Source organism: Antrostomus carolinensis, unplaced genomic scaffold (genome assembly GCF_000700745.2).
Source record: "Antrostomus carolinensis isolate BGI_N321 unplaced genomic scaffold, ASM70074v2 scaffold10359, whole genome shotgun sequence".
Classification (NCBI taxonomy): domain Eukaryota; kingdom Metazoa; phylum Chordata; class Aves; order Caprimulgiformes; family Caprimulgidae; genus Antrostomus; species Antrostomus carolinensis.
In genome coordinates, this window is record NW_010337857.1 from 1 (window position 1) to 26,790 (window position 26,790).

At 41.6% G+C, this 26,790-nt stretch overlaps 1 protein-coding gene across 1 annotated transcript; it reads right to left on the reverse strand.

Moving 5' to 3' along the window:
• Positions 1-339: 339 nt before the first annotated feature.
• OTC (ornithine transcarbamylase) lies at positions 340-24,085 on the reverse strand (the record flags this gene model as incomplete). Its single annotated transcript, XM_010175312.2, has 5 exons — positions 23,954-24,085; positions 23,255-23,336; positions 15,262-15,349; positions 7,325-7,478; positions 340-462 (listed from the first exon to the last, which is right to left on the reverse strand). Coding segments are annotated over exons 1-5 (567 nt in total), but the record flags the coding sequence as incomplete, so codon positions are not given.
• Between the last annotated feature and the right edge of the window lie 2,705 nt (positions 24,086-26,790).

A 26,790-nucleotide genomic window follows, 5' to 3' on the forward strand; every position in this document is an offset into this window, starting at 1 on the left:
AGCCTGTCAAGGTCCCCCCCTTCCATCAGTCTGAAAAAACTTAAAAATTTCTTTTTGGGGGGAAAGTGCATTGGATGATTTTGTAACGCCTTCTCAAATTGAATTATTATCCTCTGTGATTCATACTGCTGTCACAAATTCCCCTCAGCCTTCTGAAGTTGGACTCAGTAGCATTACTCCTGCTTTGCATCAAAATAACTGAATCAGGATTCTGAATTTGGGTTCTGAAAGCTGGCACTCGATACATGTAGGCACCACTAGCTGAGGCCCTTGGGAAGTATTCAAGTGGCTGAGACAGGAATGAGCAGTTTGCCTTCCTTACTCCCAAGGTTTTCTTACCTTGGGAGTTGCAATACGCAGGTGCATTCCCAGCTTTGCAGCACTCGTCATGATGGAGTGGAGGACGTTGTTTCCATCCCCGATCCAGGTGATAGTGAGCCCGTTCAGCCCGCCATAGTGCTCCTGCCAGATGAATTAGACAGCCCTGGGGTTATGTTCCAGGCGAGCTAAACAAGCTGCTGGCCTAGGTAGGAGGGATTGATCAGGTGGGTCTTGTGCAAAGAAGGCTGTGTACATTCAAATGCATGGAACCCTACCTTTAATTGAACTTACTGCAGCTACAAGATGGTGAGGGAGGGAAAGCCCTTCATGTCTTACATGAAGACCCGAGTGCTGCAGCTTTCTCCAGTAAAGGACACATTGACACATATGCCATTCTTCATTTAGAGGCAGTCCTGATGCCTAGGATAGCATTCCTTCTAGCTTCCCCCCAAACTGTGAATATATCCCTGTTCGGGTTTGCTCTGGCTTGGCTGTCTCTACACAATGTTCCCTGAGGCCATGGCAGTGGCCATGCACTTGGAATGCATTTTAATCATCACAGCTGTACAGGACAGCGAAGATCCATACTTTGAAAGCAGCTGTGCAACTCATGGCCTGCAGGGTTTGCTCTCCGATGTACAGCCAAAGAGTACAGTGGTTTTTTAAAGTGTGGGTTACCCAAACTTACAACAGCAACAGCGTTACAGCGTTAACCGTAGCTTTGCCTGATGGCACTTGCAGTCTGTACATGTGCAGCTACTCTGGCCCTCAGCCACCAACAGATAAGGCCTAAGGAGCAAAAAGAGTAGCAGGAGTTTCATATTTTCAGAGCAGGATAACTTGAGGCCCTTTAGCAACTCCACTTCATGACTCAAAAGACAAAAGACATGATGTAGACTCTTTTATTCTTAGTTCAAAACTGGGCCATGCTACAATTGTATTGTAGCAGCTGGAAGCCAGACAGTGTTTCAACACTTTGTGTGTGACATGATTCAATGCTTGTCAGAGAGGATAAGCATCCACATTGTGGAGCTGTACTAACTGGCAACCTTGCAGGCAGTTGCAGAAAAGATGCCAAAAGATGGAAAAGGAAAAGGACTGGGACTACCCCTCCTCTCCTGACAGCAGCTCCTCCTAAACAAATAGTTGTGAAGTTGTTCCAGAACAAAGTTATTGGCATTTCTGCCAGTGACCACAATTTTGAGTCAAAAATAGTAGCATTTGAAATACTGGATTACATTAAAATGCTGTTGAAATCTAAACCTAATGGAGTCCTAGGTTGCCTACAGTTTAAGGGCTAAAACTATGGTATTGTAGAACTATTGCTTTTTTGGTTGAAGTTTGTTAACAGCAGGCTCATTGGCAGAGGTTTGATGCAAGGGCATTTACAGGAGAGCAAATCAGGACTTTGTGAACACGGAAGTTATTTCAGCATAACAGCTCTGCAGGTCTCTAAGGATCTTTCAAAGTCCTTCCACATCTCCTAGCAATGGTGCTCCTAGAAGAAGGCCAAACTAAAGCATTTATTTAAGGGTTTGTTTCCAGCTAGGGCTTAGTGACAGTTGAGACATGAACCCACAGCCAGGAGCAAATGAGACAGCCCTGAGTTCTTTTGATCTTACGTTTAAAAATAGACATCACAGCCTGTAATGCTCAAAGCACAGACTAGTGAGTCACAAATATACTGCTATGTTAAATAACTTCCACCTTATTACCAGCTGCTGCTCTGCATTAAAAGAAGCACAGTGCATACTAAATACTTTTCTCTGTTTTCCCAAGCTACTAGCTGTTACAGATAAAATACAAAGGACTGGAGGTGTCTGCATAATGACCCTCAATATGCACTGCAAATTGCAAAGCCACATCTGGAGAGACTACTGTATGGAGTGGACATAGCTGAGCTCATCTTAATGAAGATGTTTAGCTAATGGAGGATGTTATAGACAAGGCAGAATCAAGCTCTGTGTGTGCTAGTGGAGCCTATTTTATCCTGTGCTAAGCTTTACGCTGCCATTGGTACACTGCTGCTGCCACTGGTACACTGCCACTGGTACACTGCTGCTGCAACACAAACCTCTTCATCTGAAGCCAGCGCACTATGACAGTGACTGTACTGCTTATACATATGCATCCTCAGCCTCCAGGAAAGAGGAGATGATTGTGTTGGTCAGAACCAGAAAGCTTTGAGGCACTATGAAAGATACTGTATATGAGATATGAGACTTTTTTTTTTCCTGTTTTATAGTATATGCTTATACAACTGCATTGAGAAAATCCTGCTAAACGTGTGCTGCCACGATGGTAACACTCCAGGTTAAACCCGAACCGTTACAATACATGCTGATCACCTGAGCGTCTGGAGATATTTTTCCCCTCACATCCCTCGTCAGTTTTTCCAGACTCTGCCATATTGATGTAGGCTTTTTAACTGCTTGGGTGTTCTGAAGTTTCTCTTTACATTTGGAACCTGACTTTAAAATATTTATACACCTAGTAATAGATAAATTTAAAAAAAATAACATATTTAGAAAGCATAGAGCCCTTTTCCCTTATGAATGCCTCTTTGGCACACTAGTGATTGCTGCTGTAGTGCCACAAAACTTGGCTTTGCTATTGTCATGAAAAATTCCTGCTAAATAATTGTCAATTTTACAGTCAACTTTCTCACACTCATGCTGCTTTTACAGTGTTTCATTCTGTTCTTAGCCATGGTTGCAGTGTATCAGTGCATCAAACCCTGGGAAAAAATAAGCATGCTCAGTGATTAAGCACTGTTGTATGTTCAAAGAAGATTGGTTTCACTAATTAGGGACATTTGTGTCTGTCTCTGCCTGGACTTGCTTCCAGCTAGGCTGAAACTCTGACACCATTATAGATCACTTCTGAAATGTTTGACCACAGCAGTCATAACAGTCCTCAATTAAAGCAAGCTTTTGAGTAATGAATCAATAATCTGTCAAAATTTAAAATGGAAACCAGGGGACTAGTCAAAGCTTTAGCCCTTTGAGAGACAGTGCAACCCAGTAAATGAGAAACTGGGCAAACCTGGATCTACCAGCTCTCAAACTGAGCTGAAGGCAGATGCAGTTATCTTTCTTATTCCCACACTGTTTTTTGTCATGGTCATTCAACCATTATAACCTAAAGAATCAGTCCAGATCTTAGTTGGGATTTCTAATTGTTAGAATAATGATGATGACAATGATGGTGATGAATTTTAAGACTATAATAATTTGAACTCTTTGGATCACACATCAAGGAGAGATTGAGAATATATGGCAGCCCTCTTCAAGCTGGGCAACACTGTAATTTGTTACACTATTTAAAAAGGAATCACTGATGTATTTCTTACGCCAAACATTTCCTTCTGAAAAAGAAATTTATTTCCCTTCAGAGCAGTGACATAAAAAGCCAGTGGCGTATGGATCCACTCTAATTACCAGTCTGGCAGTCCTGCGGTCAACTACAAGTCAGCTGATTTGGCCAGTGACATCAGTATCAATTGAATCAAGGTCGATACTCAGGGTTGTCCCCAGAATACAAATTGTGTGATGCTGCCCTCCAGCCAAGCTTTGCGGAGCAGAAGTTGTGAGCCACAGCTTCTGCCCAGGAGACAGAGGCACCCAGTGGACTCAGCAAGTGGCTGTTACATGCCTTCAGGACAGACAGAGGAGTAAAGTGGCTCTGCACATGCACAGTACCAGCACACAAACACATAGTCTTTAAAGGCCAAATCCCCAAACCCTCAAAATCAGGTTGCATAATTTTTACAACCATTTGTAGTGGGATATAACTCAAGAGCAAGCTCAGCTCAACCCAACTTTTAAGAAAGAGGGTAGCACGTATGCTAAGAAAAACATCTCATTAATCCTGACCACAGTATTAAAGGGCAGAACCAGCTTAGATGTCAAACTTGTGAGGGGCTACAGGTTGCTCAGGAAGAAGGCACTGGGAAAGAGGATGTTGAACCTGAAGAATCTCACTCCAGTATTCATGACAGGAGCACATTTTGTGATCTGACAAGAACACCCTGGATACAGAACAAGAACTGACAGCCCTGAAAATAAAGCAGCCACATTGTTTGGGGAATGCAACAGACTACACTAAAATAACCCCACTAAAATGCACCTGTGAAAAGGGATTCAGACGCCACAAGCAAGAAGATGTTCTGACAAAACAAACCAGGAAATTAGGTAGTTTCAGACTGAAGAGAAAGTGCTTGAGAGGACTCAAGAAGGCACATGATAAAATTAATAGGATTTAGAAAATGGAAGAATAAAAATGTGCTAAGCATGAAGATGACCAGCGTGCATTTGCTCCGCTGGCAAACGCAACAGGAGAAAAAAGAAGAGGGAAAAAAAAAGTACATTTTGGGTATGTACTGACAGCAGGGAGGAGCAGGTCCAGGCAGGAAAATATTTACAGAGATAAGGAAGAGATATTTTTAAAGAGAAATAAGCTGCACAAAATCTGTAGTTACATTTAAATGTAAGGCTAGCAGTCTGTGCCACTATTGTAGTTTGCATGTATGTAGAAATTAAATAAATTGCCTTTGTATTGCAGCAAAGCAGTCCAAATGTTATAGATAAACTTTCACCTCTTTTAAAGAACCAGTGGTACTATTCAATATCTTTATATTAATCTTCTTGCAGGCAATACTCAGACAACATCTTTTTACCCTGCCGAAAATCCCATGAGAAGTTTGATTGCGGTAAATAACATCTCGACCCTGTGGCTTACACTTCTTCAAGTGTTAATCCTACTTCTGTGACCTGGTAAAGTTCATTGTATGATTAAATTGCCATTTTATTACATGCTACTGGCTGTAAGACCAGTCTTCTCCACCTCAGTGTACAGTGCAGAGAGAAAAAAAGGCAGCAGACAGTTAGTAAGTTAGAAAGGCAAAGAGCCCACAGTGCCAACACCCACAGCGCGCTGCCAAGAGGTGCCCCCTGCCTGTCCCTCCCTTCTGGGTGAGAAAGCAAAAATGGAAAGTTGGTCACAAACCAGTGGTGCAGCATGCCCTTGGCAAGGTGGGGCGGCCACCCAGCTGCCCTCTAAAGACCTCCTGACAAACTCTGGGCTAAGGGAACGTGCTGGAAAGACTTGGCGAGAGATGGGCATGGTTGGAGGAAACAGTGCTCTGCTTATCAAGCTGACTGGGAAAGTGTTGTACATTTTAAAAAGCTTCCACGGCTGTCCAAAAGCTAAGGCATTACTGTAGATCCCTGTAAGTGCCCACTTTGTCATATCTCTCCACGTTAAATGTTTCTTTTGTTTGAGCACCAACTGTCATGGTTCTGTTTTCTCCTTATGTAAAATGGGCAAGGACACCCTTTGCAAAGATGTCCTCCCCAGTGCTTGATGCAACAAGGACATCCACCTGCTGTTGCTGCTGCCCTAGGTATTCAAACCAAGGAAAAGTCCAACCTGTGGGCTCATGTTCACCTGGAGCTTTCACCATGGCTGCCCTATACAAGGACATAGTGGAGGAAGAGCAGAGGATGATCAACAGAGGGGGTGCTCATTCTGCTCATCTCCGTAGGTTTTCCTCTCAGATCAGTGGATCTCTAGAGGGTGACCTAGATGCTCAGCAGGCTCTCTTCATTGACGGGAGATGGAGTACAGGGCACCAGTGCTCTGAACTTTGGTGCCGCAGTCAGTGGCCTGGATAAAACTAGATTTAGGGGCAGAGATATCAATAGTTGTGAGTCACAGATTATTCCTGAAGCCTGCTATTCACAAGTGATAAGATACGTTAGTAACTGAAATGTTTGCAAGACAGAATCCCCCGCAAAACAACCATAAGGTTCACCTGGTTCACAGCTGCACGCAGTGTTTAGATGGAATTATGACGTTTAATGATTGATGATGAACTCATTGCATCTTACTGTCTTTCATAATTCAAACAGTTCATTGTGGTTGGTCTAATGTGATCTCACAAATGTACCTTATTCTGAGGTATGTGAAGCATTTTAGTCTCAAGTTCACCAATTTTTTCTGGTGTCTTCACTTTAAGTATTGAAAATTGTACAAAAAATATTGATCAGAGTATGGAAAATGTAATTTTCACTAAACATAGGAGTCTTTCAGTATTTAAAGTTTAAGGCATGGATAATTTAATATTAGTCTCACTAGATCTCTTCCACATACTGAATGTCCCATAGCAAAGTCTTCAACAGCTGAGAAACACAGCTGAATGAATCAGGACATTATTCTGCCCTCCCTTTTTCAAGCAGTGTGATTTTTATTCATTCAGAAAGTAAACAAGGTCAGGGGAGTTTATCATAGTTGTCAACCAGCACTGCAGTATAATAATCTTTTTTATAAGCCGGTTCCTCGATTGATTGTAAAAGAGCATACTCCTTCTATTCACAGATAAACATCTGGTATGCTGTGTGTAAAATGTTATCCTGCTGTCAAATCAACTATTTAATTAGATTAAACTACAAAATATGATCTTCTTTAACTATTCTTTGATGTGAGCAAAGTTTAAATAGGTTTAAGTGCTGAACACTAGATGTTTGCACTGGTATCATTAGCTGGCTTTTCAAAACAAATTTGTCCAACCAGTTTCCTAATCTATGGACAGTAATTCCTTTTAAACTGCTCATAGTTTAGGGAGGAATCAAGAGTGAGCTACTGAGTTTTTTTAAGTCAGTGAAAAAAGTTCCACTGGCTTTGGTTGAGCCAACATCTCACCTTTATCTTAATGTGTAAAGCCCACTGCACATTTTTTGAATTGCAGCCTAATTCCAACGAAGTACTTAATTTTATGCTTAACTTCAGTCCCACTACATCTGACAGGACTAGGTAATTGTTTTAAATTAAACAGATCCTTAATTATATTGCTGGATGAAGATCTCTTTAAATAACAAGTGCCATGTAATTACCACTTAGAAAAACCAAGGAATAAATGATTTTGAACCTGACTTCCCCAAATATTTACTCAGATCAAGACTTACCAAAAACACCTGTTATTGATCAGGGATTAGATTGTTACCTGAAGAGTTAGGTAATCAGCTAAAATCTGGAGAGGATGGTATAAATCGGACAATCCATTGATTATTGGGATCGTGGCTTCTTTCGTCATTAGGTTCAGATCGTTATGCTTATAAACTCGAGCCAAGATTGCATTTGTCATGCTGGACAGCACCCTAGAGGATGGCAGAAAATATCCAAGTCAAACATAATAAATATATCCCTGTTGCACCCTCCAGCGTGCAACACATAAATATTAATGAGAAGTGGTAATGAATCAATTTTTTTCAGCTATGTGAATAATTTATCATGTCTGCATAACACACTTAAATGCAGACATTTAACAAGCTGCTAATAAATAAGCACTTTTACTTATTAACAAGCTACGGTAAGTAAATGAAAACTGCTGCTGTATTTTATGTTTTCTTCTCTTTAGCGTTTGTAGCTACAGATGTAACGTCAATAAATGTTGAGGTATCTGAACTAAGATAAGAGATGGCGTGAAACTGTAACATTTGAAGAATTTGATAACATCAGAAGAGATAAAGTATAAGATTTCTTGAGTCTTTTAGCAAAGAACAAATGTAGCATTGACTGAATAGTACAGTGTCTCTGTGTAGCAAGTTTGCTGATTACACCAAGTTGTCTGGTGAGGTTGACATGCTGGAGGGAAGGGATGCCATCCAGAGGGACCTTGACAGGCTTGAGAGGTTTAAGGCCAGGCTGGATGAGGCTTTGAGCAACCTGGTCTAGTGGAAGGTGTCCCTGCTCGTGGCAGTGGGGTTGGAACTAGATGATCTTTAAGGTCCCTTCCAACCCAGACCATTCTATGATTCTATAGTAGTGTGATCTTTGTGAGGATTAGGAATACAGATCTGTCTTAGATTACCACAATTATTTACTCTTATTTACTGATCTTAACGAACACAGAAACTGGAGGCCAACACCACCAGCCTGTTCTTTCTCCTGCCTACGCACCTGCATATTGACACACATGGTGTCAGCCTTAAAGCAATGCCCAAATTTGAAACTCGGTATGTGCTTAGGGGCGTGCAGGAGTCACGGTACCACTCTGGCCTTAACCTCATTTGCCAAAGTGTGAAAGACTCAGAGATTAGCGCAGTGGATTAGCCCAGTACACTCGGTATGCTCTGAATTCTTTAGATAAATTAAATATGGATTTGAGCTCTGCATCCCTCTGTGTCTGTGTTTTAATCAGGCCCTGAAGCCTGACTTTGAAGTAGCATTTTGTGTGTTTTCATGTTATCTCTAATAGGACCTTAAAACAAAAGGATGAAACTGAATAGAAGAGTATGAAAAATCCTTGCAGTGTCTATCTTCCTGATTAGCCATGAAGAATTCTGGTACCTCCTCTTGTGGAAAGAGGGCTGTTAATGCCATGGTCTTTACACAGACAAATCTCCTGATGAAGTCAGTAACAAATATTTTTTACTGACACCAGACATTCCTCACATAAGCAAAACTCTTATAAAATGTTACAAGATTCCCTGTAGAGCTCTCTCTGAAGAAAAGACTGCCAATAGCAGCTACAAGTGAAAAGGAGGAACCAAACAAGGTATTTACTGATTGAAGGGTATTGGAACAGTTGCTGTTTGTGTCTTCCTAGCTTATGAGTTTCTTTTTCTGTGTGTGTATGTGTGTGTTTATTCTACCTTGAAGCACATGACTGTGGAAAACCTGTTCTGTTCTGAGCTAGTCATCAGGGATGGGATGCGTGGTCCCTTTTGTTAGCCATCTAACAGGTGTCCACACTAAACAAGGCATAGCCAGTCCTACCCATCAAGGAAAAGAGGAAATTACACTGGGAAATTTCCTATTTTTATTAGACTTTTTTTAGGAAGTTAGGACAGCTGATTCCTACCCGACATGATATATGACTGATGAAGAATTTAAAGAAGATGGCTCCTTTACATGGTATGTCACTAGAAGAAATTCAGACATAATCAATTATCAACTAGTGAAAACTGCTGGATTTTCCTCCTTAATCTGTTGAAAGTAGATACTAGACTTATTAAACACTTATCAGCAAGACATCAGACAGTCCTGCCAGCATTTCTAGACGTCATATTTTACAGTAGGAAACCCAGGTGGAAACTGGATTTATTCTTTGTGAAAACAAAACCAAATTGAACTCAGAAAAAAAAAACAAAACCTCATCTGAAGAGATGAAGTCTTCTGTAATCAAATCAATTTAAAAGAAACCATGTTATATACCTCATCTGAAGAGATGAGATTACAGTCTCCTGTAATCAAATCAATTTAAAAGAAACCATGTAAGGCTGGGATTGCATAGGAGAAAAGACCTGGCTAGATAAGAGACTTAGTAAAGGTGATGTTCTGGAAGGTGAGGGGGAGTAAGCACAGGCTCATCAGGTGACCTTTCACTTAAGGTTCCTATGTTATCACCAACTACAAGGTCTTTTTCTCTTTTCATTCTTTTTGCAAGATGGTGAGCCTATAAACTTCAAAATCCCAGAGCTTGGAAATATATGAGTGTTTTGGAATGCTGCATATCTCTCTTTTCAAAATAACTTTATTTCTACAGAGAAAAACTGTAAATTTTTACTCGAGTGAATCCTCTGAAGAATCAAAAATTAAACACAAATATCAGTATCCCTTTTTGGTGTGGCTGATCTCGGAATTTGAAAATGGGGCATTCACATATATTTTGGTGTCCTGGTTTTTAGCAGGAAAAGAGCTGGGTTTCCTTTTAGTAGTTAGAATAGTGCTGTGTTTTGCTTTCAGCCTGGGACTTGTTATAGGAGAGACACTGATAACACACCAGTGTTTGCATTTATGTCACTGGAAGTGAAGGACTTCGTGTTCTGTTAGTCTACAAGCACAGGATCCAAGGGGGTGAGGAATATTTAAATTAATAAGCTAATTGGCATCTAGATATGTCAATGGGATATTCCATATCATATCACACCATGTCCAGTATATTAGTGAGGGTCTCTTCCTCTTTTGTCTCTCTCTGGCTTTTGTTTGGGCTCTGGCTCTTCCGGGATTGCAGTTTCGGTTCGGGATTGTCGCTCCTCCGGGATCGTTATCTGGGAACGGGCCGGGCTTGGTCAGTATGCAACTGCTCACCAACTGCAACTGTGTATCTCTGATTTGTATCTCTTTGTTACTGTTATCATTATCACTACTATTTTAATATTAGTATTATTTTAAGTTTTCTTTTATTTCTATTATTAAATTATTCTTATCTCAACCTACAAGACTCCTTATCCCTGCCCACCAATCCTCTCCCCTATCCCCTGGGGTGGGGGGGAAGTGGGTGAACAGCTGTGTTGGCTGCTAGCCAAGGGCTAGCCCAGTGAGTTTATAGGGAGAGAAGAACTTGACCCATGTCTGTAGAATATTGCTATCCAAGGTAGTTTTGTTTTTGTTTTGGAAGTATGTATCCATTCAAAAGGTTTAAATTTCTGACAAGATTAGTTCATTGCCATTCACAGTCTCACAGCTGCATGTGTTCTCAGTAACCAGTGAGAAGTAAACCCGTTCCCCACAGATGCAGAGATTCATCCCCTAATAACGCCAGTGGCCTGGTAAAACCATCCCATGGGTTCTTCAGTGCTGCCACTGAACTTTCTGGCCACTGAGACACAGCAGTGCACAATGGAATTGCTCTACAGTGGAAAGTACAGATACAGTACTTATATTTCATGTCACATAATATATCAGACATGCTAAACAGCACTGAAAGACTTAGAGCTCCTTAACGGGTGGTAACTTTTTGCTACTGTGTCAGTGTAAATGTAAATGTCCTGTGAAGCATGGAAGAACTGCATTATGAGCAGGTAATAAGTCACTAAAAATATGTTCACAGCAGAAATGCTTTCAACCCTTACCTGCAGCAGTTCTAATAAAAACTGGGACTTTTATAGAGCTATGCCCTTTTTGCTTTAAGTCTCATCCTCAAGTACTTCGAAGGCATTCAGAGCCCTAGACACATGGCTGTAAATATTTGAAATACCCTCTGGGTCTGCTACAGGCATTCTTTTTTTATTCTTACACTAACTGAATGAGGTTGGCATGTTATCCTTCATTCACAAGGAATTAACACTCAGGTTGTTCTTTTGGGTAAACTGCTCAGCCTTGATTATGCAAAGTCAATAATAATTCTGCTAATGAGAGCAGGAGTCAAGCAGAGCACATGGGGCTCTGTAAGGACTTGGGAAAGTCCTCACTCCCCTGTAGCAGGCAAGTGCTTGTGACTCAGCAGAGGAGCAAAATCCCCAGATCAGTGTCATTAAGAGGGACTTGACCTGGACGAGCAAGCAGTGACAGGGAAACGGGGGGCTGAGAAGTGGGATGGGAAGTGCATGGGAAGTGGATATTGTGGGAGCTTTCTCCACGGGATGGAGACTCCTCCAGAATGGCTGGAAGATTTGCCTGCTTCTACTTTTTACCTTATTTCTTGTGGCTTACTGTCTTTCTTTTTCCCTTCTGCTTGTGCAAACAAAGGTCATTCAAAGGACTGTGAACAAAAGATTTAATGGCCCTTTACTATCCCATTTGGGATGAAAAAGAAATTAAAACCAGCCTATACATGGCATGTCTGTTTGTGTATCAGAACACACCTGCGTTTGCTGAGGGGTTGGTATCTGAATGGCAGTGAGCCTCCAACGACAGTCCTGCACATCTGGTGGGATGGTGCTCAGAGAGGTTATGGCAGGGGAGCACGGTGTAAGGGCCCTCGTCCCATCCCTACCCTTCTGGGAGGTTTGGCTGCTGGGGCTCAGAGCCAACTTTGCAACAGTGCAGCTGAGGGCTACCTCTCATCACTTGATGTCAGGGGGGAGAGGAGGCTCCCAGACAGCACTGCAGGGAGCCTCCATCAAGGCCAATTCTCTTCTCTTGGGAGTCACATCTCTTGCTGCTTTGTAACTATGCCCATGCTGATCCTGACCTGTGGGCGGATGTCCCAGCCTGGCCTTGGCCCACTCCCATCCCCACAGAGATGCCCGATGCCCTGGTTTGCGGCTGTCCCAGCTGCCTCCTGGCTGCCCTGTTCCCTGGCTGGGGGCAGGGGGACAGGTGCCAGCTGACAAGACCCTGCCCTGCCCTGCCTGACACAGGGGGAGCTTCTGGCACCTGGACCTCCCTAGTCCCCACAGAGCTACCAGCCCACATGGCACCCTGACATACTGCTCTGAAGACTCACCATTTGTCCTTCTCTTCCCATTCACAAGTGCCACAATTCAATTTCACATTGCCCCTAGTAAATCAACCCTTCCTTTGGCTTCACCTGCCACCTTCGGTGGCACTCCAATCTTTCCACAACATTTTGTCTTGGAGCCTGAAGTCACTTCTTCCCAAATGTGACACCTCTGCACTTTTTCATTCATTTCCCATTGTTCTGTAGCCCATCCCTTCTCAATTTCAATTCCTTTAAGCTGATTGAATAGTTGAACTTTGTCCTTCCAGCCTGGCATGCTGGTGGAGCGTATCAGGTTCTGTCTCTTCAGCCCCAGTTTCTCAGCACCAGCTTCTCATCTCCCTCCTACTGTGCCCTCTGTCAGCATCCTCTCCTCCTCCCCCTTCTCAGCCAAGAGGCTCTCTGCTTACTGTGGTCCAGTGAGAATGGAAGAAAAGGTAAGATGCCTGCAGAATAATACTTACCTATATCATTGTGGGGGATTTACCTTTGATATGTTTCCCATTCACCTTTAAGATGACATAGTAAGCTATTGTCCTGGTTTTGCTAGGATAGAGTTAATTTTCTTCTCAGTAGTTAGAGTAGCTGTGTTTTAGTTTCAGCAGAACTTGTTATGAGAGGAATGTTGATAACAGTACTGGTGTTATTAGTTGTTGCTGGAGCTCAACCAACCATGTTTGGTTGGTTCACAGCTGCATTAGGACTGGGACGGAGAAGCGCAGTGAATAGCAAAACCCAAAACTGGCATTTGGATGTGCCAGTGAAATATTCCAGATCATATCACATCGTGTCAGGGTTGACCGGAAGACGGGGGTATTCTCTCAAGGATCGCTTGGGCTTGCTCTTCCAGGGTTTTGGCTTTGGGACTCTCTTGGCTCCAGGATCGCTGTCTGGCACAGGCTGGGCATTGGTCAGCAGGTGGTGAGCAATTGCACTGTGCATCATTCAACTGTATATTCTGTTATCACTGTTGTTATCATCATCATTTTAATTAGTTAAATAGTTTTTATCTTAACCCGTGAGTTTCCTTGCCCTTTTCCTTCCAATTCTCTCCCCTACTCCCTGGGTGAGGGGGGGGCAGGGCGATAGAGCAGGCTGTGTTTGGCTGCAAGGTATAAGCAAAAAGGGTGAATCCACCCCAACCACCACAGCTATGTATATTTGACTTGAAAAATCCTCCATCTCTTATGCCAGTAGCGTTGTAGCAGGGATGCATGTGCCCTGAAGCATTTAAATGGCACACTTTGATGAAGCTATAGCTGTCCTGCTTAAACTGGGACTATGTCCCATGATGGATGAAACATTTATTTTCAGGGGATTTATTTGAATCCTATGGCAGTGTATGAGCTCTGCTGAACTGGACACAGTGGCCTACTGTACCTCAGACTTGACTGTTAAGTCTCAGATTAATCTGTTCCCTTTATAGGCCCAAAGTTTAGATTATTTTTTAATCTTTTAAACTTGTAGTTACTAAAGCAAGGCAGTGGGACATACTTTTGTTGAAGCACTATTGTTGCAGCTTGCTTTGAATCTGGCAGAGATACGTATCTAGCGGGGAATAAGAGCTAAGTACTTCCAAGCCTCAAGAAACTGAAATCTTTACTTTCTACTACCAACACCCATATATCTTCCACTTCAGTAGTTAAAACGAAGAAGAAAGGAAAATTTAAAGTGTTCAAATGTTTGGCCTTTTTCTTACATTGTCTTGGATTTCATCACAGAGAGAACAGCAACATAGTTCTCAACCAACCTCTCCCACTGACTGTGAAAACTGTAGCACAGAGCAGAGGCAACAGAACCTCAGCTGGCTGATTGCATATTTTGAATTGAACCTGATGAACTGCATATCTCACCAGAACAAAGAGGACCTTTCAGACACTACTAACAGCTAAGCCTGACTGAATCGACCTCAGGCTGCAAAAGGGCTGCCTAGAAAGCAGCACAATACTGAGGCTGGATGAGTCTTTAATACATGGAATGCTATGAAAAACGGCAACAGCACCTTCAAAAGATAACCTCATGTTCTGCCTACTTTCTGCAACATCAGAGAGAATCCACCGGAGAAAAACCTTGAGTTCAGTTCTTGCTTGCTATGGCAATGGGGACAGGCTGATAGCTACCCATCCCTGCATGCACGTGGGACTGGGCAGGATTAAGATCTTCTAAGGCTGCCAGTAAGAGAACAGTGTCATAGCCCAGCCTCCACAGCAGTCCTGACAGTGGGTACAGCTGTGGAGGAGCACACAGGAAACCAGAAACTGGCTGCAAATTGTTGGTCAAGTTTGGTGCTGCTGAAATAGGGGAATCAGAGTGGCCTTCGGTGTCACCCTGTCATTGCAGGTGGGCTAAGGCCCACCAGCAGCTGGCCTAACCAGGATAAATGAAGCCTTTGCTTTTTCATTTGCCAGTCAGCTGTACTTCTAACTCCATGAGGTGCAACAGAACCAGAAGGTTCTAGTCTTGTTCGAATACACGTGCTCTCATCAGTGGAGCTGTACTACTGAGGTTCATAAAATGTTTCCATTTGTGTGACTGTCGCTCTCATTAACACTCTATATGCCAAATTTGATAAAAATATTTCTCATTGCGAGACATCTTGGAGATCTAGAGTGGATGGGATGATGGCATACTGAACTACAGATTCTGTGAGCTGATCTCTAAGTAGTTAAGAAATTTGTAGTGCCTTCTGACATTTTCCAGAAAGAATATATTAGCTTCCAAAATTCTGATCAATTACAAATACACAGTGATCAATCAAGTGACATTTTACCAACCTGGCTGTATCTGTGAGACTCTCATTAGTACCCAGATGTATGTCTTGTGTTGTGAGGAAGGAAGGATGTCCTCCAAGGAGAGCAAATCCTACAGTGAGAACAGACAAAAAAATAAATTAGACACCAGCATCTCATATTTACAGCCAAGGTTCAAAATCTTCTCCATGTAAAATGTATTTCAAGCAACAAAAGTAAAACTCAGCAGGGCATCCAAATGTTTCAAACACTTAAAGTCTGACACACAAGACACAAGCAAATGTATTTTGGAATAAAACCACTCAAATATGATGCTTTGCTGAAATCCTTAGGCACAAGTTCTGATCTGTGTTCACAGGAACAGTCACTCAACCTGCAAGGCTACATATTGCCAAAAGCATCACTGTGGCTCCCTGTTAAGAGCCAGGTAATCCATTCATCATGCTGAATTTCTACTTCAAGGGACTTAGCATCCTAGAAGGGCCATCTGAGTCACTAGGTGTAATTCCATATCCTTACAAGAAGCTTCAAGTACAGTCACTCAGATAGAAAGCCCTAAGTCTCTTCAAACTCTGTAACAAACTTGAGCTTGGTAAAAAATTACCAAGTGCCTTAAAAGTTAAAATGTGACATAGAGAAAAGGAAAGATCTTGGGCACTGCCAGCACCCCTCTACCCTGCAATAGTTAGGAATTTACAAGGCAAGCTAAGGAACTTGATGGATCAGGTCTGAAGAATGAAAGCCATTCCTGAACAGGAAACCCTGGAAAGCCCTGAGCATCACTTTAGAATGTGAAACACTTTGGGGAACTTAGAAGGTGTTTGTGTAATATTTTGGATAAAGACAAATTACATGCTAAGGGCAACTCTCAGGTTCTGTCCTGCCTTATTTCCGTTGCCCCACCACTAGAAAGCTATTCCAAGCAACGAGCAGACACAGACAGGGAGGAAAACAGCTTCTTTTCACCAGCACTTGAACCTCCCTGTCTTTGCTTCATTTAAGCCTAAAGCTTCCCTCCACTGAAGGTCAGTGTCAAGTCCATCGTGGCCACATATTGGGAGGATGGGGCCTGAGAGAGGCTGCTTATGAACTGTAGCACCTGATTTAGCACAAGCCTAGCACAGGACATGGGGTCCTACAACTGGCAGGATTTGAACTGGGCTGTAGGTAACCCTGTAAGGCATTTTCTGGGCACTGGGGCAGATTTTACACATAAGAACAACTCCCTTCTAGTAGAGAAATAGTCTGGGAGATCTTCCCCTGTCACTGATATCCATGATGGAGGAAATTTCCAGAGAATCTTGGTGTGGACAAACCAACATTGTTGAGACAACACTGAGGGCGAGCGAGCCCCTTATTGTGGCAAAAATCTAGAAGGAAGCCCATCTTATTTTTATTGCCAGGAAAAAAATGGTTGCATACAGCACAGAAGAGTAGAGACCTCCCTTCTCTACCAAACTGTGACCTCTTGGAGGTGCTAACAAATTTCGTGTTGTTTTTGGTTTTGTTTTTTTTAAAAAAGGGAAAAGGAAAGAAAGGAAAGGAAAGGAAAGGAAAGGAAAGGAAAGGAAAGGAAAGGAAAGGAAAGGAAAGGAAAAAGGTTAAAAGCTGTTTGAGCTGGTTGTAGCCGTTAGATGGCACTGCAGACATCTCCAGGACTGCAGCTTCAACATGATGTTTGTACAGGCCCGTCAAAGATTAAAAAGTTGATCCCACAGCTCTCTTTAAAAAAAATATCTTAAACCAGGAGTGAACACTGAAACCTTTCACATATAAAACCGAGCAACTAGGTTCAGGCGGCAGGCCTGGGTCCCACAACTGGGCCCCTAACACAGAGCAGCCCTTATTTACTTCCATCCCATGTGGGCAGCAGGGTTGAGGTAAGGTCTTCCACTTGCATCAGTTCAGCCAGTCTTAGAGTATAAAACGCAATAAATAAAAATAATACTGGCAAATCATTACCTTTTGACTGCCTCAATGTCCTTAAAAGGCTGATTAAAAATAATGACGCTCCAGACCCCACCTGAAGGGCAAATCTCTGCTCCATCCAGCCAGCGTGTACTCACTTTATTGAATGGGCCTGATTTTACTTTGCCTTTGTCTTCACTAAGGATTGCTCCAAATCTCAACAAGATTAGAGTCAAACACAGCAAACTTTTAAGAATGAAGCATCACTTATTCTACTATGACTTTTTGCTGTTAGAAAAGCACTCCACGTTTGCTGGTTGCTTTGTCCTCCTTCCTTGGTAATTCAGAAGCATTCTTCTATTAGGGCAGGAAAAATGTTTATGTTTCCTCATATACTTTCACCTCCTCTTTGCCGCTCAGACACAAGCACTGTATTTACAGGAATGTGTAGGCAAACAGCTGCCTAGACATTATAGCCCATCTATTCAATGCAAGTTTTAAAGTCAAGATGTCAAGGATGAAATGTCATTTGTAGTAAGTTTTCCTGTCCAGTTTCCTGTGGTTTTGTTGGGTTTTTTTCCAAAGTAATATACAATTATGTCAGTGATTTATCCCCGTAAGTTACACACAACAGCTCTGCATTTTAGGCTTCTAAATGCATACACTTTGGTAGATGTCTCACAGCCCGGGCAGGCTCCCAGGGACATGTTCTGTTTTCTATAAATGATGGTCAGGTAGAAAAAGAGGATTCTGGCCATTTATTCAGAATTGCCAAACGTCAGGCAGCCCAGTCAGAGCTACCACCTGGAGTCTGTGTACATAGCAGAGTCCTAATGTGTTGGGCTTTCTGCTTGTGAACTGGCCATCTGTGCAGGGCCTGGGAACATATTTCCATCCAAAACTTTCCATCTGGAAATACAGGAGCTCTGTGCTCTGGCTTTGTATATAGTTGCAGAGACAGAATCTTTGCTTCAGGTTCTTTCATCCAAACGACTAGTAGAAAGAAAAAAAATACGACATTTGAAGAAATGCAGGCACCAATTCATCAAATAAGCACACACTGGAGTGCTGTGTTAAACTGGAAGATCTAATCCTCTCTGTTGTCACAAGCTGGTCATATCCAAAGCCACATGCTAAGTGTTTATATGAATCCTGGTATCTTCAACAAACTGTGTTAAATGTTTATACTGCAGAGCCACAACAGATTATTATCTCATGTCCACACTTCTCATTCCTGTTAGTTTTCAAAAATGGACAGTTTTATGCCTCAGGCTGTGGTACATTATTGAGCCCACTTACGCAAACTCTTTCACATAGGACACAAGCGCTGGTGCCTGTACAGACACAGGTTAAATCTCCACCCCAGCCTGTCCCAGCTACACTGGGTAAGTAGGTGGGCCAGAGTGAATCCTCTAGTTCACACATTGAATACACAATTGTGGGGCTGTCCCGCTGTCACCAGGAGACATACACAGCCAGCTTCTCAAACTCAAAGGAAGTAATTTTTTTGTATTTCAAGAAATCTGGATTTGGATTCGTTAGTTTCCTCACTGCCTGCCAGGACTTACAATCTAGAAAGCATTTTTCAGTTTAGACTGATAACGAAGAACTCTCCTAGACAGCAATTACAGGAATATTCCTAAAGTAGAAACCTAAAAACTGATAAGCAATTTTTTAAAGCTATCCCTCTAACTGGAGAGAAAGCTAAAACAGTACTCTTGCCTCCTCTGTAATGTGGCCAAGCTAAATAATACTAGCCATTCCAACAAAAAAAACCCAGACTCTATATTCCTGCCATGTAATACCATCCCCACTACATTAGAACATATGAAGTGACACAATTATTTCTGTGACTGTATGTAGTAGCCTTCAGACATGGATGTCATGTTCCTCTCACCCCACCATGTAAAAGGAGTAAGTTGGGAGTAATTCTGCTAAAGCCAGTGGCAGTGAACCTCTGTAAAGCTGTTAAGACCTTGTATATTCCAGTGCACAATGAAAGAAGGTATACAGAGCTTTTCTGCCTGTGTTGTTTCCTCTCCATTTCTACCCCGTGACATATTGTCTGCATTCAGCATCGGTGAAATGGTTGGATTTATTTATGACTTGTTCACTAAAATGTAACTGCAGCTGTATATTTTAAGAGCAACATTGACAATCAGAATATTTTACATCAAAGCTATAAGAAAAACAGGGCATTCACCTTTATGCCATGCCTGAGGATGTTTATTTTACAAGTAATATATGACCATGTGGAATACCTTTGTTTTCAAAAAGTATGCAAGATTTTATGCAGAATGGGTATGGGATTCTAACTGCAAACAGATGACATTTTCCAGCACAATAGCAGAGGTGTCACATTTTCCCATATAATAGCCAGTGATAGCAATAAATCTAGTAGGCTCCACAAAACTGGATTTACGTTGCCAATACCCTATGGAAGTTACTTGTAGTTCTTCATTAAACTTACAACACCACTACGACTTTTAGAAATGGTAAAATAATATAGGTTTCAGAAATATGCATTAGGACAAGATTATATTTGTTCAAGAGAGTGAAGGGGCAATGAATTACACCACAAGGAGCTGTACATTATTCAGTACGGTTGCAACGTTATCAGAATAAAACAGTTTAGAGGCATCGTATGTTGGGAAAGTCACAAACATCAACTGTTCTCTTACAATGCATTATAAATTAATGTTTGGATAATCTTTGATCAATCTTGGCGACTGGGAGAAGTGCTTAAAGACTGGAGGAAAGCAAATGTCACCACTATATACAAGAAAGGCAAGAAGGAAGACCCAGAGAATTACAGTCCAATCAGCCTTGTCTCAATTCCTCGCAAGTCCATGGAGCAGCTAATCCTGGACACCATTTCCAGGTAGATTAAGGACAAGAAAATGATCAGGCATAATCAGCATGGCTTCACCAAGAGGAAGTCATGCTTGACCAACTTGATAAACTTCTATGACGAAATGACTGGCCTGGTAGATGAGGTAGAGCCATGAGTATTGTCTACCTGGACTTCATTAAGGCCCTTGACACTGTCTCCCATAAGATCCTCATAGAGAAGCTGTGGAGTATGGGCTGGATGAGCAGACAGTAGGTGGGTTAAGAACTGGCTGAATGGCCAGACCCAGAGGGTGGTGATCAGTGGTGCAAAGTCTAGTTGGAGGCCAGTGACTAGAGGCGTAGCCCAGGTAATAGTGGGTCCAGTCCTGTTTAACATCTTCATTAATCTTCTGTATGATGGGGCAGAGTGTGCTCTCAGCAAGTTTACTGATGACACCAAACTGGGATGAGTGTATACACCAGAGGGCTGTGCTGCCACCCAGAGGGACCTCGATGGGCTGAAGAAACAGGTTGACAGGAACACCATGAAGCTCAGCAAGAGAAGTGCAAAGTCCTGCATCTGAGGAAGAACAACCCCATGCACCAGTACATGATGGGGGCAACCCAGCTGGGAAGCAGCTTGGCAGAAAAGGACCTGGGAGTCCCAGTGGACACCAAGTTGAACATGAGCCAGCAAGGTGCCTTTCTGGGAAAGGTGGCGAAAGGTATCCTGAGCTGCACTAGATAAAGTATTACCAGCAGGTGGAGGGAGGTGATCCTTCCCCTTAATTCAGCATTGGTGAGGCCATACCTGGAGTGTCCTGTTCCGAGCTCCTCAGTATGAGAGAGACATAGACACATTGCAGAGAGTCAGTAAACTAAAGGACTGAAGCATCTTTTAGATAAGGAAAGGCTGAGAGAGCTGGGACTGCACAGCCTAGAGAAGAGAAGGCTCAAGAGGGAATCTTACTAATGTATATAGATACATGAACAGAGGGTGTAAAGAGAACAGAGCCAGGAGCTTTTCAGTGGTGCAATGGACACAAACTGAAACACAGGAGGTTCCCTCTGAATGTCAGGAAAGCTGTTTTTACTGAAAGGGTGATTGAGCACTGTCATAGGTTGCCCCAGAAGGTAATGGAGTCTCCATCCTTGGAACTACTCAAAAGCCTTCTGGACATGGTCCTGGGCAACTGGCTGTAGATAACCCTACTTGAGCAGGGGGGCTGGACCAGGTGATCTCCAGAGGTCCCTTCCAACCTTGGCCATTCTGTGATTCTGTGTATTTATTTTTCAATAATGGTGTTCTTTATAGGAATAGGGACAGCAGCACTTCTGAAAAGACTTCCCTGGTGTTAATACATGGCAACAAACCCCCAGACACTGCACAGAGCAGATTTTGTAATCAGTGCTTTCCAAGTCATAGAATCATAGAATGGTTTGGGTTGGAAGGGACCTTAAAGATCATCTAGTTCCAGCCCCCCTGCCATGAGCAGGGACAAAGTCTCTACTCCTTTATAATGAAACCCATTTTCATCTAGTTGTTCCCGAGAGTTGCAAAGTTTGTTTAGATTAATCTCATCACCAGAACCTTGTCCCACAAGTGACCTCTTTCAAGATACTGAAGGTGCAACTAGTGGAAAATGCTATTTGAGATGACTAAGGTATTTTATAGATAAACAATCCAATCCACTTCAATGTCCACTTTCACTGAAAACTGTTATTAAATTAGCTTATTTAGCTAAAAGGAACACATGTGACCCCACATTTGTTTTGAGTTAGAAATTCCAAGGGAGAAGTTATGTATGCTAAAAAGCAGCTGAAATGTATGGGGTTTCCATGGACAGAAAAAAGTTGTCTGCCTTTCAAACAAAGTCTTAGGCCTAAGGGACTTAAGACCAATTAACTGAAGGTGTGAAGTTAATGCACAGAATTGCATTAAATGCATTAAACTCCCTTGTGGAAGCCCTCACTCAGAAATAAATTGGGTTTATTTCACTGGAGTTTAATCCCTCTTGGATGAATTTGTGTGCATTAACTCCCATCCTGAAGTTAATTCATTTGAACTTTCCTGAGCTTCCCTCCTCCATAAGCCTTCAAAAGCAAAGGACTAAATAGTGCTTCCATCTGAACACAGAAGTATGAAGGATAAACAGATTCAGAGAAGTTGTCATTACCTGTCCATGTACCAGTATGGCAGGCAACTAGAAACTGGACTAAAAACTCCAAAATTAAAAGGTGGGTGGTCTTCACAGAGAGGGAACTCACAAGAGAAACCCACTGATAAGTCCTCCTTATATGAAAAAAACAGAAAGCAACAAGAAGTCTACATAAAGAGCAGGATCAGCAGGCAAATGGCTGTGCCAGAGGATACAAAGGTAGATTCAGAAGTGCTTGCAGTTAACACATCTTCTCCTTTCTTCCATTATTTTTACCTTCTCCCTTACACCTTGTAAAGAAATGTTTACAAGGTGTTTACAAGAAATGTTTACAAGAAACTCAACAAGTTTCCTGTCCCTTCACTAGGAAGAAGCCTGCCTAAAGGATGCTGAGTCAACTTAAATGTGAGAAGGGCAAGCTTCTCCTTCCTTGATGTGTTACAAATTCATGGTTATTCCTTACTAACATGCAAGCACATGATTTATTTCAGCAGTTCCACTGACTTCAGAATAACTACCATGTAAATAGAGATATGTATGTGTTTCAGTGTTTGCAGGACTGTATCCTAAAAGAATAATGTTCTGGTGCCTAATCTTATTGGGCTAATACCCTGGACTCTCCATCAAGTTTTCCTGCCCTGTAGGTAATCATGTTAAATTCTTTTCCCCTAATTTATATCAAGGCATTACTATCATTCCCAGCCTGAACACATACTCTGAAATGTGACAGCAGTAATGCATAATACATTAGAAAAATATTTATTAGATCTTGCACAGAATTAAATTTGTAAAGCTTACTAAAATAGATGTTAGGAAACGTGCATCTTGCCAGTACAACTAGGAGCTTACTCCACAAATGCATACTTCTACCTGTTACTTTATTTCTGATCTATCATGTTTTGGAATGATCTCGTAAAATTTCAGTGACCAAAGTGATGTGCTTGTGACATTACTATGCAAGGCGAAACACAATCAACTACCATTTTTTTTCCTATTTTTGATTTGAAACTTCAGGTTTCTTCTGAGTACAAATGGCTAAATAAAAAAATATGCAGTCTTTCAGTACATACAGTATACAATTTCATACAAAATCTGACTGTGCCATTGCTCAGACCTACCTGTTTCTGCAGATAATCTTGTTCTTGTGCTTCTCTTCTCGAAAATCATGGCCAAAGATTTTCCTTGCATCAAAGGCAAATACTGGAACATGAAAATAGAAGGCATTTCAATTTTGAAAAAGGCATTTAAAAATTGAAATAGAAGGCATTTCAATTTTATAGTCATTGTACGCTTTACAGTGTGAAATACTTTCACATTTTAATTCAGCATTAGAAAAGTTACACAGGTGTTTTTTTAACCATTGCTTTATTCTCTTGACCTTCAAGGTACTTATTAGCAGTGGAAAGAAGTCATTCTAGGAGGAAAAAGCAACTGCATTTTGGCACTGAAATTGAGTTAGTGTTAAGGAGAACTCTGACAGTCATTTAATACCATGCAGGGAAGTGTCTTCCATGTCCTGCATTTAGTGCTGCATGTACATCATGTGTCAGTGGATGGGGTTAGCCAAGCACAGAGAGGTAGCGCTGTGAGCAAAGCTGTTTAATCTTTTTACTTGTAAAGTCCTCTGAAGTGTTTAAAGAGTATCTCTGAACATTTTACAGGAAGGCTCTTTGATTTTTGTCACAAGATTTACAGTATTTAAGAGCTCAGGTGATGTTGTTTAGGAGAAGACAGCTGAATGGCTCATTCCCAATACTCTTCAGAACAATATTTATTTCAACATCTGAGTGACCTCAATGACAGTTAAAGCATTTTACCTCTCCTTTGTGCTTTATCCTTTGTTTCAAATCTGAGGCCATCCACAGTAAATACTTCAGCTCATCTGCTGTGTAGTTCTGTAGAGTAAGGAGGTCACGACCTTTCAGATGAACATTCATTTGAGCTGGTGGCCCATACCTGTGCCAAAAGAGAAAAAAATATATGCTATTTGTGATTCAACACTAAATTGTACTCCTGCTAAATCCAATGAGCAAGCAGCTGAAATCTCTTCTGATCCCTTCATTTGACCCAGCTAGATCAGCTTGATGGACTGTGTTAATTAGTTTAAATAACTTTTACTGTCAGACAGACTCAATGTGCCATTATGCACTATATTGATCACCACCTAACAGTGTCTCAAATTGTATTATAAACTGTACATTAGATGTAGTTTCTTTTGCCTTCTGATATGCATATGACTTGACTGCATGCTGCCTAATCAAATAAACCCAAAGGCATAAAGATGTTCAGGGCTTGGTGAAACGGTTTATGCATCGACTGCCAAGCTGCCCTTTGGGGGCACAGAATACAAGGAATGGATCTTGGTGTTCTGTCTCCCTCCTTCGTGCTTTGTGGATGTGTAGTTCCATGTTCCATCCCCACCAATACAAAGGGCAGCATTTCTATAAATGTGTATGAAATCTCTTGAATACACTGGGGAAGAGGGCAAAAAAACCCCAACAAAATAGTCAGGTGCTCTGGTCCTTCTCCTACCACACAAGAGATATTCTGGGCATGTGCAGTGTATCTATTCAGTATATTCCAGCCTCCAGCATAATGGATGCCTGGAGCACATTGCCCTGATATATGGCAGCATATACTGAGTTCCAGCAATATTAATCTGCAAGGTATTTGCATGGGCTACTTCTTCATATATTCCTGTTGTTTCTGCTGTTACATATAATCCTTTTCACTGTGGAAAAAGTCTTCTTAGTAATGGTGATGGTATAATGTGTATCTAAAGCACTTCTAAGTTGTCCAGAAGGAAAGCACACAGCATTTAGTTATCTTCAGTTAAAGAAAAAATTCTGCTACATGAGAAGTCGTGCAGTTTGTGCTGTGATGTCAAATGGACAGTAATAATGTGTGGCACCATTCCCTTAAGAGCTGTTGGAGTACCATTTAAAATAATAATGCACATTTTGAAGCCATAAGGATTAATCTTCATAGCATTAAAATTAAAAATAAGTCTTCAGAAATTGGATGTTGATAATCACCCACAAAAGTTACAAGATCAGGTTTCCTCTAGCTTAGATGAGGTATCTTAATGAAAGTCACGTCCAAGCCCGTGTTTCCACAGGCTCATGATTAATAAGGAACAGTGTCAGCTTAGCCTGTTCTCTGGCACTGTATCTACAGCCCTCCGTAGTACAACACAGCCCACACTGCACTGTTGCTAAGCTTTGGATGGGTACAAGCTAAACATGTCTTCTTAATTAAAGGCAGCATTTTTAGACTGGTCTCATGGAACCATGGAAACCAAAGCAATGCAAACAAATGGACTGAGTGCAGCTACTGTTTTTGTATTTCCAAGGAGCCTTCCCTTTAGTTCACCTTTGAGGCTAGGCTCAGTTACAGCACCGGCCAATTGCCAAGCCTTGGAGCCCATAGCTAGGAAAATCTGGGGGCAAAAAATAGAATGTCTGTTCATTCTTCTGTTAATTACAATGAATAAAAGCCCTGGGAGTGGCTAGGCCTATTATGACTTCTAAAGATTTTGGTGTTATATTAGTTAAACCTGGAGGGAAAGACTTTCTCTGCAGAATTTTATGGCATAGGGTCGAACTGAAACTGGAGGGAGACAGGAGCTCTTAAGGGAATGGTGCCACACATTATTACTGTCCATTTGACATCACAGCACAAACTGCACGACTTCTCATGTAGCAGAATTTTTTCTTTAACTGAAGATAACTAAATGCTGTGTGCTTTCCTTCTGGACAACTTAGAAGTGCTTTAGATACACATTATATCATCACCATTACTAAGAAGACTTTTTCCACAGTGAAAAGGATTATATGTAACAGCAGAAACAACAGGAATATATGAAGAAGTAGCCCATGCAAATACCTTGCAGATTAATATTGCTGGAACTCAGTATATGCTGCCATATATCAGGGCAATGTGCTCCATCATGCAGACTGCCAGAGGATCCATTGCTAAGCCAAGCACAAAGCACCAAAAAGATTCTCAGCAATGTGTGCCACCAGAGTCCAGTCCCTGCACAGGCCCCCAAACTGCAGGAAGGCTGGATTTTTCTGATAAAGGAATGGATTTCTTGTTTTTTAAGTTTAGAGTAATGTTGCCTGTGTATTTTCTTAGGGTGTCTCTGAAAATTTATCTTAAGTGGAATACAATCTAAACTGTATGTGTGACTTAAGTAACAAATATTTGTTGGAGTACCATTTAAAATAATAATGCACATTTCAAAGCCATAAAGACTAATCTTCATAGCATTAAAATAAAACAGTTACCTGTTTTGCTCTAAGTGTTATCCTGTCCCCATGCTTGCCTCCAACCTGAGGTAAACAACCTAGAAACAGTTAGGAAGTATCTAAATGCCCCATTTTTTAATTTGAAGTGGGTGTTACAAAGCTAGCAAAATGATTTCCTGTCCTTCTGTATTCAACAGCTGCAGAATAGAATATACCTGGCATAATAAGAAAGGCTGGACATTCATGGGTCAAGTAGCTTCCAACATAGCATGAAAAACAGCCTACCAAGGTAAGCTACTGAAATCTAGGCTTGAGTACCAAGGCTTGTAGTTGATATTCAAGGATTGGCTCTAACTGAAGGAAATTAGTTTCATAACTGTTATTATTATTATTATTATTATTAT